Source organism: Hypanus sabinus, chromosome 7, assembly GCF_030144855.1.
Source record: "Hypanus sabinus isolate sHypSab1 chromosome 7, sHypSab1.hap1, whole genome shotgun sequence".
Classification (NCBI taxonomy): Eukaryota; Metazoa; Chordata; class Chondrichthyes; order Myliobatiformes; family Dasyatidae; genus Hypanus; species Hypanus sabinus.
The window spans coordinates 85,318,874-85,333,893 of NC_082712.1; the positions used below are offsets into that span (position 1 = coordinate 85,318,874).

The 15,020-nt window shown below is 46.0% G+C and overlaps 1 protein-coding gene across 6 annotated transcripts in view; it reads right to left on the reverse strand.

Annotated features, from left to right (window-relative positions):
• Positions 1 to 15,020, reverse strand: part of ppp1r35 (protein phosphatase 1, regulatory subunit 35) — a 41,399-nt gene that overhangs the window by 25,114 nt on the left and 1,265 nt on the right. For 2 of the 6 annotated variants that reach the window (XM_059975035.1, XM_059975041.1), the window contains exons 1-4: positions 10,831 to 11,164; positions 7,903 to 8,229; positions 4,638 to 5,058; positions 3,173 to 3,303 (exon numbers count right to left, since the gene is read on the reverse strand). In XM_059975035.1, coding sequence (XP_059831018.1) covers positions 3,173 to 3,303; positions 4,638 to 5,058; positions 7,903 to 8,229; positions 10,831 to 10,836 — 885 coding nt within the window. In that variant the 5' untranslated portion in view covers positions 10,837 to 11,164. The other 4 variants (XM_059975040.1, XM_059975039.1, XM_059975037.1 and 1 more) reach the window with 4 other exon arrangements.

Consider the following 15,020-nt stretch of genomic DNA (forward strand, 5'->3'; position numbering starts at 1 on the left):
ACATCCTCTGGATCCTTTCCAATGCTAGTGCATCCTTTCTTAAATTTTAGGTCCAAATGTGGGCAAAGGGGCTATGGACCAGGATCCACCCAACGCCGCTGCCACCCAGAGACTGCACCCAGACTGTGCAAAGCTTGAGATCTGAGTGGGAGGTTTTTTTCACCCACACCCATCCTCCGACACCGTGCATAATGACGTTCTTGGCAACACTGACAGAGAACAGATGCAAAAGGATGCTTTAATTACAAGAGCCGTTGAGATGGAAAGTATATACAAGCGCAACTTATAAACACAAGAGATTCTGCAAGTGCTGGAAATCCAGCAACACACACAAAATACCGGAGGGACTCAGTAGGTCAGGCAGCATGTATGGAGAGGAATAGATTACCCATGTTTCAGGCAGCGACACTTCATCAGGAATGGAAAGGAAGGGGGCTGAAGCTGGAATAAGGTGGGGGGAGGTGAAGGGTACAAGCTGGTAGGTGTTAGGTGAGACCAGATGAGGGGACAGGTGAGTGGCCAAGTAAGAAGCAGGGAGGGTACAAGTGCAACTTGTACACTGAATTTTGCGGTATCACCCCATCCATTCTTACTCAAAGAAATGATCTGGTTATTAGAACATAGAACATCACAGGGCCTTCGTCCTATGATGTTCTGCCAACCTTTTAATCAATCTAACCCTACGTAACCCTCCATTCTCCATAAGGTACCCCATGCAAAGCTTATTAAGAGTTGTGAGGTTTATTGAGAAAGTAAGGAGGCATGGGATCCAAGGGGACGTTGTCTTCTGTGGGCAAGCCAGTTCTGGATCCACAAAGCAAAGAGTGGTTGTAGACGGGTCATATTCTGCAAGGAGGTCGGTGACCAGTGGTGTGCCTCAGGAATCTGCTCTGGGACCCTTACTCTTCGTGATTTTTATAAATGACCTGGATGAGGAAGTGGAGGGATGGGTTGGTAAGTTTGCTGATGACACAAAGGTTGGGGGTGTTGTGGATAGTGTGGAGGGCTGTCAGAGGTTACAGCGGGACACTGATAGGATGCAAAACTGGGCTGAGAAGTGGGAGATGGAATTCAACCCAGATAAGTGTGAGGTGGTTCATCTTGGTAGGTCAAATACGATGGCAGAATATAGTACTAATGGTAAGACTCTTGGCAGTGTGGAAGATCAGATGTACAAGATAATGAGAGGCACAGATCATGTGAATAGTCAGAGGCTTCTTCCTAGGGCTGAAATGGCTAGCACGAGAGGGCATAGTTTTAAGGTGCTTGGAAGTAAGTACATAGGAGATGTCAGGGGTAAGTTTTACGCAGACAGTGCGTGGAATGGGCTGCTGGTGTTGGCAGTGGAGGCGGAAACAATAGGGTCTTTTAAGAGACTCCTGGATAGGTACATGGAGCTTAGAAAAATAGGGGGCAATGGGTAAGCCTAGGTAGTTCTAAGGACAGGACATGTTCGGCACAGCTTTGTGGGCCAAAGGGCCTGTATTGTGCTGTAGGTTTTCTATGTTTCTATTCTTCTATCATCTATGTGCCTATTTTACAGTCTCTTAAAAGTCCCTAATGTATCCATCTCTACCACCACCCCAGCAAGGGGGTCCACACAGAGGTTAAGAACCTGTCTTGGACATCGCCCCTCCTATACTTTCTTCTAATTACCATAAGATTATGCCCCCTTGTATTAGCTATTTCCATCCTAAGGCAAGGACCCCAGCTGTCCACTCCTTCTATGTTGCTTACAGACCTCTATCAAGTCTCCGCTCAGTTAACCCATCCTCACAAGACAGGGATCAGGAGTGGAGAGAGTGAGCAATCTAAAGTTCCTGGGTGTCAGCATCTCTGGGCCCAAAATACTGATGCAGCTACAAAGGCTCACCAGCGGCTGTGTTTCATTAGCAGTTTGCAGAGTAACTCGCAAATTTCTACAGATCTTTTGTCGTGCCTCTGGCACTGAGTCTGGTCCTGTGGCTCAGAAGGGTAGGGAACGGAAGATTTGTTTTCCAGCAAGACAATGACCCCAAGCATAAAGCTAAAGCGACAAAGGCTTAAAAACAACAAAGTTAATGTCATGGAGTGGCCAAGTCAGAGTCCAGACCTCAATCCAACTGATAATTTGTGGCTGGACTTTAAAAGGGCTGCTCTACCATGATCTCCATGCAATCTGACAGAGCAGTTTGGTAAGAAGAGTGGGGGAAAATTGCAGTGTCCAGATGTGCAAAGCTGATAGAGACCTATCCACACAGATTCAAGGCTGTAACTGCTGGCAAAGGTGCATCTATTAAATGCTGACTTGAAGGGGGTGAGTAATTATGCAATCATTTTGTATTTAATTATTGTAATAAATTTAGACCAACTTGTAGAAATGTATTTTCACTTTGACATGGAAGAATCTCTTTTTATTGATCAGCGTCAAAAAAGCAAATTTAAATCCACTGTGATTCAGTGTTGTAAAACAATAAAACATGAAAACTTCTGGGGGAGGGGAGAGGCAGATTTCTAAAGGCACTGTATATATACTTGCTGTAATTCACGGCTTTTATCATGTATTGAATTGTACTGCTGCCGCACAACATGTGATATTAAACATGATTGTGAGTCTCTAGTTCGGGCTGTGACAATATTATTACGTTATTTACTGTTGCTCATTCTGTGTTACATGGCTGCTGCGATTTCCATATTCCAAAAATTCTTCTTTGGCTCAAAAGTGCCGTTGGAAACCGCCATTTTTGTAAGATTCGTAGTTTTTAACAAACATGTATATTTCACACTCACTGGCAGAAAGCGGTATAGCAGTTAAACTACGGTTTATCACCTTCCTCATTTTTTATTGGCTAAGTGTTAACACATTACCCATGTGATGTAATTGTTTTAATTGTGTAATTTATCATTATTTAAGGAATTTTCCTTATCTATAAAAGGGATAGATTTTTCAGAAGCACCATCTTTATTCTTTTGTCCAAATATTAATTCCCCTCACAGTATCGTTTCTCAGCCTTTATTTAGTTTGTTTAGTATTTGTATGTTTGTTTGTACTCTAAAATAAATTAAAATCTTGGAATTAAGACTGCTCATCATTCCTGACTCCCAGAAGAACCTGAAGAATCAGAAAATAAACAGAGACCCAGCATTGCTTTGAACCCTCTCATTTGGCTGAAAGTGATGCCAGACCCGTTACCTGCTTATTCTCCACTCTGGGTTTGACCAGCTGCATTTTCTCCCGAACAGCCACGTTCAGCACCTCGTCCACGGGCACCTCCAGGCTGACCAGCCCCCTGTAACGCAGCTGGTCTTTCGGCACGTTCAGGCCTGCAACAGAACCAGCAGGTCACAGAGATGCTCATCTGCCCTCTCGGATGCAGCCAGACCAGAACTGGCCTCAAACCCAGCTCCTTTAGCTACAGACTTACTACTGAGGTCCACCCGATGTATGGTTAGATCCCAATGCTCTAGCCCCCTTGGGATAGAAGGTTATGGGCTAATTGCTGGAAGATGGGATTAACAACGTTGGGTGCTCACTGGTCAGTCTGAAGATGGTGGGCTGAGTGGTCAGTTTCCACCTTGTATGATGATATATGGGCAGAGGATGTGGATTAAGATCAGACGCCTCTAAGTAATGCTGATACTGGAAAGGCAGATATTCTATCAAAAAGAAGTCCCAATTCCTTGTTCATTATGTGCCGTGTTATATGATGTGGATGATCCCCCAGCCAAAGGAGGTTCCTTCGAGTCACTAGCCGGCTGGTCACCCTTGGACAAGTGCTTACCCCCTCCCCCTCCGATCAGGATCATGTGAAACCATGGGAGCAGGTGGTGGATGGTCGTATGAGCAGCCGGTGCATATCACAAGTCCTCATGATACTGACACCAGGCAGACAATCTCTGAAGTGTATTGATAATTGCTGGGGTGACCCGGCTTGTAAAGACACTGCCCGGAAGAAGGCAATGGCAAACCACTCCTGTAGGAAAAAGTTGGCCAAGTACAATCATGGTCATGAAAAGACCGTGATCACCCACATCATACATCACAGAACATAACAACCCTATCTATACTTTTCCTAGTTTTAAGAACTTCTACCAGGATCTCCCCTCAACCTCTGATGCTCTAGGGGAATAACTTAAGTTTATCCAATAGCTCATACCCTCTAATCTTGGCAGCATCCTGGTAAACCTCTTCTGTATGCTTTCCACAGTCTCTGTAATTTGGGGTGGCCAGAATTGAATGCAACACTCCAGATGCAGCCCAACTAGAGTTTTACAAAATTCAAATGAAACTTCCCAACTTTTGAACTGAATTCTTCGAGTAATGAAGGAAAGCATTCTGAACACTCCCTTGACCACACTATCAATCTGCACAGGCAGTTTAAGAGAGTGATGGTCTTAAACAACTCTACCATGAACAGTCCCAAGCCCCGGTGCCAGAGGAACCCCTTCCTGTAAAAATCCAGAGCTATTGAAACAGCAACAGAAGTTCCAAAGACCTCATCCCTGGAAAAGGCAAGGTATCCCAAAAAGATGGGCTACACCTGAGGACAATTTGAAAGACTGGATCAGGACAGAGGACTCTAGCGACTACTGTTGGTGGCATATATACCAGTAATGGTCACAGAGCCCAAGAAAAGTCTGCACATTAACACTGTTACCTTCTGTCACTTTGCCCTCCATGCACTGTCTTGTGACCAACGACCGCTTCAGCTGGTCGGCAGCAGCCTTCTTCGCATCAAAGCTCGCTGCCTTCAGCTGCTGCAGCTCCTGCCCCAGTACCAGGGTGGTGTTGTACTCGGGCACAACCAGGGGACTGTCCTGACGATCGTCACACACTCCCCGGCGCCCAGACAGCGTGCTCACTCTGGCCGGTTTAACCACCCTGTCCTTATCCTTTTGGTCCGCAGAGAAAATGGACGACGGATTGGTCGGTGGCTGGACGACGGATTCGCTCATTTTGGGATCCAGTTCCAGAGCCGGGTTTACAGGTCGCCTGTCTTCTGGCCTGCTCTCTGGATCTCCTAGGATGAAACGTTCCCTGTCAGGGCTCTTGGACTCACAGCCAGTGTCAAAGTGAACCTGAAGCAGGAAGAAGATGGTCAATCAAAGTCAGAATCTGGTTTAATATCACTGGCATACGTTGTGAAATTTGTTACCTTTGTGGCAATGCAGTACAGTCGGCCCTCCTTATCCAAAAATTCCGCAAAAAACCGGAACTGTTCTTCCTGCACTTGTTGTTCGAGCATGTGCAGACTTCTTTTTCTTGTCATTATTCTCTAAACAATGTAGTGTAACAACTATTTTACATAGCATTTACATTGTATTAGGTACTATGAGTAATCTAGAGACGATTTAAAGTATACAGGAGGATGTACGTAGGTTACCGTGGATCAGGATTGAAAAAAAATCGGAATTTCTCTTACTCAGTAAGTCGGAACAGGTACATCTGGTATTATTTAGCATCAGTTAGTCAAACTTCTGTCTTAGTATATATTATATATTTTATCTTTCTATGCATACAAAACACTTAAGAACATATGCTTCAGCGCCAGGCTCGGGAAGTTCCTGAGTTCAGTCCAGTGACAGATCGCTATGGAGTGCCCTCTCCATCACGCCTGGTTGATGTGGAGGATCAAAAACCCAAAACCCAATAATTAAGCCACTGTGTTGCTTAGTAATAATTGTAGCTTTCATCGGGGCTGGGCCTTTCTCACTTTATCCTTTAAAATTGTTCCAATCTTTGACTGACGTAGCCTAACGCTTTTCCAATGACCAATGGCGTTTCACCTCTTTCCGATAGCTTTATTATTCCCACTTTATTTTCAATCCTGTTCGTGATTATTTTCGTGAACAGAAACACTGTGGATTCAGAGCTCTGGTGCTGGGTCCTAAGGTCCACCGCACTAAGACAGGTTAAATAAGATCTGGGGTTCCGCTGGGTCCTAAGGTCCACCGCACTAAGACAGGTTAAATAAGATCTGGGGTTCCGCTGGGTCCTAAGGTCCAGCGCACTAAGACAGGTTAAATAAGATCTGGGGTTCCGCTGGGTCCTAAGGTCCAGCGCATTGAGGCAGGTTGAATAAGGGACTTCAGCATCCGCGAATTTTGGTATCTGCGGGGGCGGGGGGGGGGGGGTCACGGAACCAATCCCCTGCAGATAGGGAGGGCCGACTGTACATAATAATAGAGGGGAAAAACTGAATTGCAGTATGAATATGTACAATAGTTAAATTAAATAAGTAGTGCAAAAAATAGTGAGGTAGTGTTCACGGTTTCAGTACATCTGTAGAAGTTTGATTGTTTGGTAACAAGTCAAGCCTCCTTCACCTTCTGTGGAAGTAAATATACTGGCGTGCCTTCCTTGTGATTGCGGCTGTGAGCTGAGCCCCGGACAGGTCATCCACCATAGTGTAGCAGTTAGTGCAAGCGACGCTATTACAGCTCGGGGGCATCGGAGTTCCATTGGTAAAGAGTCTGTACGTCCCCCCTGTGGAATGCATGGGTTTCCACCCACAGTCCACGTACTGGATAACTGGTTATTTGGTCATTGTTAATTGCCCCGTGATTGGGCTAGATTGAATTGGGGGTTGCTGGGCAACACAACTTGAAGGGCCCCATTTTGTACTGTATCTCAAAGTTCAAAGTAAATTTATTATCAAAGTACATACATGTCACCATGTACAACCCCGAGATTCACCTCCTTGCCGGTATATTCAACAATCCATAAAATAACAGAATAATGAAAGACCGCACCAACTTGGGCGTTCAATCAGTGTGCAGAAGGCAAAAAGATTGTGGGAGCGTTTCAGTGATGGGGTAAGTGAAACTGGCTGAATTTATTTTTCTATTTATTGGGATACAGCCTTTCCAGTCCTTTGAGCCATGCCACCCAGCAATTTCCTGATTTTTATTTTGAATCCTAGGCTAATCACAGGACAATTTATAATGATCAATTAACCTCCCAACCGGTAAATCTTTGGAGTGCAGAGGAAACCGACACAGTCATGGGGAGAACATACAAACTCCCTATAGGCAGCAGCGGGAATTGAACCTGAGTCACCTGTACTGTAAAAGCATTGTGCTAACCCAACACTACCATGCTTCCCCAAAGTTATCCCCTTTGGTTCAAGAGCCTGATGGTTGAGGGGTAATAGCTCTTCCTGAACCTGGTAGTGTGAGTCATGAGGCTCCTATACCACCTTCCTGATGGCAGCAGTGAGAAGAGAGCATGTCCTGGGAGGTAGGTCTCTAAATAAATTGAATAGAATAAATAGGTCAACTAATATGTAATCACCCAGGAATTTAAAGCCCCTGACCCTCTCTACGACAGGTCCATCAATGCAGATCTGTGTATATTGGGCCCCTTTCCCATTCCTGAAGTCAACGATTAGTTCAGTTTATAAATCAGAAAGTTCAACAATTGGCCCCTGATCCTATGAAGGTCCTCCATCTCTGGTGGTGTTCAGAGCTTCTTTCATCGTGTCAGTAGCTTCCTCTCAGTTTTCGCTCCTGACAGTCATAAAGTCCTGGGTGGAGACTCAGGAATATCATCATACTCAGGATTCCTCATTGCTGTTTCCATAACAGTTTTGCTTTTCCACCCCTGAGCTGAACCCCCTAATATGGAGGACTGGTGGACCACTATTAGTTTGACCTCTACCCTTTGACCTGTTTGGCATGGGTGACCCTACCAAGAGCCAAAGCATAAAGCCCTGACTCCAGCCAACATGGCTCCCCAGGTCACTGAGGCACACAAACCTCTAAAACACAACAAGGTTGTGATCCTCTTGGAGAACATACTTAATCGGAGTTCACTGATCCCACAATTGTCATAATTAGGGATTCTACCAGGTCATCATAAGTCTGCATGGGATGGGGGTCTCCGGGGTGTTGTTATACACTGAAGTTGGATGGCTCAATTACCTGTCGACGTCCAGCTCTCCCGCTCACTCCTTCACCGACCCTCTTCTCCTGCTTCTTCAGTATTCCTGTACATCTGTTCATCTTGTCTGGTGTCAGTGAAACATCCAGGTCAGAAACAGAGTCCACCTGAGCTGGTCCCAGGAGCAGAGGTTTCGGAGCTGCCCAGATGGGGAGGCTGTCTTCGTCACCGTAGTCCTGAGGGGTGTACATCTTCGCTGGGAAATGCAAGGCATCAAACTTCCTCATCAGTGGTAGCGAGACGAAAGTGTCTGCTTGTAGAGCAGGGTTGGTAAAGCTCATGGTCACATCTCTCAAAACAAGGCCAGCCTGTTACAGAGAGAAACATTAGCGGATTGGCAATTCACAGTAAAGTGCAGAGGGCTGCAGAAGGAACAGTGCCGTTGTTGAAAGCTGTATCTCAGCCCAGCGACCTGGCTCCAATCCTGATCTCATTCCACCTTCCTACCTCTCTCCTTCTTCTTCCCTCCCCCATCTTCCTTCTTTCTCTCACTAACCTTGTCTGTCACTTCCTTCCCTCCATCACTATTGGCCCTCCTCCATCCTCCCTTACCCTCATCCTCCTCCCCTTTCAACCCACCTTCCGCCTCTTGTTTTCCCTTCCTGTCTCCAGACATCCACCCCCTTCCTCCCACTCCTCCCTCCCTTCCTCTAACCCGACCCATACCCTAGCCAGCCCTCCATCCTCCCTCTCACCTCTCTCTCACTTCACTCCGGAACCTTTGAATCTCCCGCCGCCATCTTCCCGGCCTAACCTCCGACCTCCACCCCATGACCCCGGGCAACCGCCGGTTCTCCCGCTCCGGTTCCCCGATTTCCGCTCCGCCCGCGGAATGCCGATCGAACAGAAAAACCGAGGCGGAAAACATTTTTAAAAAAGACTTTTGTTTTGTTTTATATCGGGGCGACTCCGGGAATCAGTCGCTCTGACGTCACGACAAGAGGCGGGGGCAGCAACCTGACAGACAGCTGCAGCAGCGAATTAGAGCGCGGCTCGGCCGAGGGCGACCTGAGTGACAGGGGGGAGGAGCCGAGGCAAACTGCATTGCCATAGCGTATTCAATTTCGTTTCCAAAGTACCGATCCAAGCAACGTGATAACCCTTTGATGGGCAGTTACTGTGCTCCTACACCCAGTAATAGAGTGATTCAAGAGTCAAGTACATTTATTATCAAAAAATGTATACATTATACAACCTTGAGAATTGTTCCTCATGGTAGCCACAAAGCAAGAAACTCGAAAGAACCCAATGAAAGAAAAAGGAATACAAATAAAAATAGAAGTCCAACACTTAATGCACAAGAAAAAGGAGAAAAAGAAACTATTGAAGAGATCAACAACATTCCAGACCAAATTGAGCCCTCAGATACCAACCCTAGAGTAGGCCCAAAACCTCGCCTGTCAGTTCATCATTTTTGCAGCAGGGCAGCAGTCATAACCTCAACGCCTTGGAGAGAGGAATGACCAACATGGAGAACAAGTGAAATCAACTCCCGCCTCAGATCCCCACACCCTGTCTTTTCAGTCTATTTGGGCCAGAGTTTAAATTGATCGAACAATGGAACAGGGAAAGACTCTGGTGTCCTGGAGAGTGGAGAGCAAGTGAAATCAGCTTTCACCTCTGACCTCGACCATCATTTAAAATGGTCTAAATAGCGAATCATACCTTATACTAGGGTCTGGGCTCCTGGCCCGGTTTTGCTGCCCAGCCCAAAGCCACTCTCAAGCACTCCAGCTTAGTGCCCAAAGCAGTGCAAATTTTCACCTGGGCAATCATACGGGCATTGGAACCCCATCTACAACGATATTGCAACACGCCATCTTGACTCATCCCCCTGAACTCACCTCCACATCACTTGCCCCTTCACTGTTTGCGGCAAACACAAATTATGGCAGAAAAAGTATTTTAAGTCAAATTTGTAGTCGGATTTGTGGTGAACTACATATACCTGTCTGGACACGCCCCCCCCCCCCCCACTGACTGCTCCTGTGGCTCCTCCCACAGACCCCGGTAAAGGCGATTGGAACACAGCCCCGGCCTCAGTCTCCAGGATGTAGTATGGTGGTCATTTGCTGCTTGTTCTTTCTTCCAGCCAATAAAAACCTATACCTCGCCTTACGTCTCCGAGAGTTATTGATGGTGCATCAGGATTTCTTATCTTTTTAACTACTGGAGAGCTGTCGTGCATGTTTGGTAGTGCCATCCTAACCGGAAGCTCTTCCGGTGGTGAAACAGCTTAAATCCACAGCATTTAGAGTTCACAGTGAGGGAATTGGAATTGGTTTAACATCGTCACATATCAGAATCAGGTTTAATATCACCAGCAAATGTCTTGAAATCTGTTCACTTTGCGGCAGTAGTACAATGCAAAATAACAAAGAATAAAGCTGTGAATTACAACAGGTGTGTGTGTGTATTACATAAAATAGTTGAATTAAATAAATAGTGCAAAAATAAAATAGTGAGCTAGTGTTAATGGGTTCAATGTCCATTCAGAAATTGGAAAGATAGATACTTTATTGATCCCAAAGGAAATTACAGTGTCACTGTAGCATTACAAGTGCACAGATATACAATTATTAGAAGAGAAATAGACAGAATAAAAAAATAAGTTACCTCAGTCTAACGGGGGGTGGGGGGGGGTGACATCATCACTTCCCCGGCTAAAGGTTAACTCATTATAGAGCCTAATGGCCGAGGGCAATAATGACCTCTTATAGCGCTCCAACGGGATCCCACTACCAAGCATATCTTTCCCTCCCCCCACTTGCTGCTTTCCGCAGGGATCGCACCCGACGTAACTCCCTTGTCCACTCGTCCCCCCCATCCCTTCCCACCGATCTCCCTCCTGGCACTTATCCTTGTAAGCGGAACAAGTGCTACACCTGCCCTTACACTTCCTCTCTCACCACCATTCAGGGCCCCAGACAGTCCTTCCAGGTGAGGCGACACTTCACCTGTGAGTCGGCTGGTGTGGTATACTGCGTCCGGTGCTCCCGGTGCGGCCTTTTATATATTGGTGAGACCCGACGCAGACTGGGAGACCGTTTCGCTGAACGCCTACGCTCGGTCCATCAGAGAAAGCAGGATCTCCCAGTGGCCACACATTTTAATTCCCCGTCCCATTCCCATATGTGCCACACTCAGGTTGGAGGAACAACACCTTATATACCGGCTGGGTAGCCTCCGACCTGATGGCATGAACATTAACTTCTCTAACTTCCGTTAATGCCCCTCCTCCCCTTCTTACCACATCCCTGACAATATTTAGTTGTTCGTTTTTTTTTTCCTTTCTCTCTGCCCATCACTCTGCCTGTTCTTCATCTCCCTCCTCCCCCTTTCTTTTTCCCTCGTCCTCCCGTCCCATGATCCTTTCCCGTCTCCAGCTCTGTATCACTTTCGCCAATCACCTTTCCAGCTCTTAGCTTCATCCCACCCCCTCCCTCCACTACTTTCAAATCTCTTACTATCTTTCCTTTCAGTTAGTCCTGATGAAGGGTCTCGGCAGGAAACGTCGACAGCTCTTCTCACTATGGATGCTGCCTGGCCAGTCTGTTACTAAAAGTGCTCCTCTGTTCAGCCAAGGTGGCATGCAGAGGGTGAGAAACATTGTCCAGAACTGCCAGGATTTTCCATATGATCCTTTATTCTACCACAGCCTCTAGCGTGTCCAGTGTGACTCCTATAACAGAGCCAGCCTTTCTAATCAGTTTTTTTGAGCCTGTTGGCATCACCCGTGTTGATGCCATTGCCCTGGCACACCACATAGACACTGGTAACGACAGACTTGTAGAACATGTGAAAGAGAGGCCTGCATACTCCAAAGGACCTCAGTCCCCTCAGGAAGTAGAGGCAATTTTGGCCCATCTTGTACACAGCCTCTGTGTTGATGCTCCACTAAAGCCTGTCACTCTCAAGGTACTTGTAGGTCCTCACCATCAATAGTAAAATGAACCTTAGCCTTCCTAAAGTCAGAGGGAAAGAAGCTGTTTCTGAATCATCGAGTGTGTGCCTTCAGGCTCCTGTACCTCCTCCCTGTTCAGCAATGAGAATAGGGCATGTCCTGGGTGGTGGGATCCTTAATGATGGACGCTGCCTTTTTGAGGCATTGCTCCTTGAAGATACCAAGATAGGCTGAAAAATTTAGTTTTGCAAACCATCCACACAAATCTTACTGAAACATCTCAGATCTTGAGGGGCTGTGATGGAGTCCTTGTGGAGATTTTCTTTTCAAAAATTAACTTTATTCATAAATAATATATTCCCACTGCTATCTTGGAGTTACCAAGGAGTTCTCCCTGTGACCACATGGGTTTCCTCCCACAGTCCAAAGATGTACTGGCTGGTAGGTTAATTGGTCATTGTAAATTGTCCCATGGTTAGGCTGAGTTTAATATGGGTTTTGCTGGACAAAGTGGCTCAAATGGCCAAAAGGGCTGTTCGGTGTTGTATCTCAATAAATAAATTTTATAAATATATAGAAATAGTACAAAAATGTTCACACCTTTGCTCAGTACGTTAATTGTAATTGTAACCTGTTAGAGTGTATAAGATGATGAGAGGCATTGATCGTGTGGATAGTCAGAGGCTTTTCCCCAGGGCTCAAATGGTTGCCACAGGAGGACACAGGCTTAAGGTGCTGGGGAGTAGGTACTGAGATGTCAGGGGTATGTTTTTTCACTTTGAGAGTGGTGAGTGTGTGGAATGGGCTGCCAGCAACGGTGGTGGAGCCAGATAAGATAGGGTCTTTTAAGAGACTTTTAGATAGGTATATGGAGCTTAGAAAGATAGAGAGCTATGGATAAGCCTAGTAATTTCTAAGGTAGGGACATGTTCAGCACAACTTTGTGGGCCGAAGGGCCTGTATTGGGCTGTAGGTTTTCTATGAATCTCAAGGTTCTATGTGGTGACATATACTCTGATAATACAATTTACTTTGAGCATTAATAGCAGAAATTTAAGGTGAAAGGGGGCAATTTCAAAGATGTGCTGGGCAAAGTTTTTACACAGGAGAAAGGTACCTGGAAAGTGTATCCGGGGATATTGGTGAAGACAAATAGATGTAGGTGTTCAAGAGGCTCTTGGATAGGCACACGAGTTAGCAGAGAATGGAGAGAACCAGTTTAGTTGGGCGTTTAATTATTATGTGAATTGGTTTGGTACTTTATGAGCTGAAGGGCCTATTATGGTTCAACACACACAAAATGCTGGAGATGTTGCCTCACCTGCTGAGCTCCTCCAGCATTTTGTGTGCATTCCTCTGGATTTTGGGTGGTGGGATGGAGCTATGCCTCTACCGAAGGAGGTGTAAGGCACTTGTTTCATCTGCTTGTCTGCAGGTCACTCTTGGGCAAGGTGTAGCACCTGCTTAGCCCTGCCCACCCCCTACTCCCCAATCAGGGTCATGAGCAGCTGGGTGCATATCACAAGCCCTGGTTATGTGACCACTGACACCAGGCAGACAATCTCTGAAGAGATTGATAGAGGCTGGGGTCACCCGTCTTGGAAAGACACTACCCAGAAGAAGGCAATGGCAAACCACTTCTGCAGAGAAAAAATTGCTGAGAACAAACATGGTCATGCATAGAGAAAAGAACAATGGTGTAAAGGGAGTTTTCACAGGCAAAGATCAGATTAAAACAGGTGGGAGACCATGATCGCCCGTTATGATGATATTCTATAATTCGACAATAAGAGAATGCTTATTTGGTATGCTACCAACAACTCCAGCAGATCTCTACAGAGAATTCTGACTGGTAAGGGACCTCCAATACACAGGATTGGAAAAAGCTGTAGGGGGTTGTAGACACAGTGAGTTCCATCATGGGCAACATCGCCGCACCACTGACGCCACTTTCAAAAGGTGGCACCCGTCATTAAGAACCTCCATCACCCAGGTCATGCCTTTTTCTCATTGCTACCATCAAGAACTTCTAGGAGGACCACAACCTTGTTGTGGTTTGGAGACTTGTGTGCCTTGAATACCTGGAGAGCTATGTTAGATGGAATTAGGGCTTTACACTTTGGCTCTTGGTAGGGTCACCCATGCCAAACAGGTCAAAGGGTAGAGGCCAGATTAAGAATGGTTCGATTGATCCCCCAGGTTTGGGGGTTCAGCTCAGGGCTGACAACCCTGACTGGTCAAAAAAAAACTTATGGAAACAGCAATGAAGAACCGCCCTGTATCTGAGTATGACGGTATTCCTGAGTCTCCACCAGGGACTTGCATGACTGACAGTGGTGAAAACAGCTACTGACACAATGAAGGAAGCCCTGAACACCACCAGAGATGGAGGACCTTCATTGCTGCCCTAAGTGCCAGCTGCATAATGGGCATTATCATCATCACCATCAGGGAGGAGGTCCAGGAGCCTGAAGACACACACTCAGTATTTCAGGAACATCCTCTTCCCCTTCGCCTTCAGATTTCTGAATAGTCCATGCATGAATGTTACCACACTATTTTCCCTCTCCTTTTACACTGCTTATTTAATATTTTCAAAATATTTCCTATTGCAACCTTTGTTTGATTATGTATTGCAGTATACTGCTGCCACAACCAACCAATTTCACAGCATTCTGTACGTCAGTGACAATAACCTTATCTGATTCCCTCTGAGCATACACTGTACAAATTCCGCTGTGGCACAATCCGTGACTTTCACCGGGGAAAGCACTTCATCTCACATTGCCCAGGAAGTGAGTGATCTCTGCCCTCTCTTCTTGAGGAACAACAGGCCTTATCTGAGGTGAGAAGGACCCTAGCAAAGCTGCAGGGCCGGGCAACAGAATGGCTGTGTGGTCCAGCTAACAGAATCAGTTTTAATATCACTGGCATATGTCGTGAAATTTGTTAACTTTGCAGCAGCAGTACATTGCATTACATAATAAATATTAAAAAAAACTGAATGACAAAAATATACAGTATATATCAAATAGTTAAATTAGTGCAGAAACAGAAATAAAACAGTGAGGTAATGTTTATGGGTTCAATGTCCATTCAGAAATCAGATGGCCGAGGGGAAGAAGGTGTTCCTGAATCACTGAGTGTGTGCCTTCAGGCTCCTGTACTTCCTCCCAGATGGTAGCAATGAGAAGA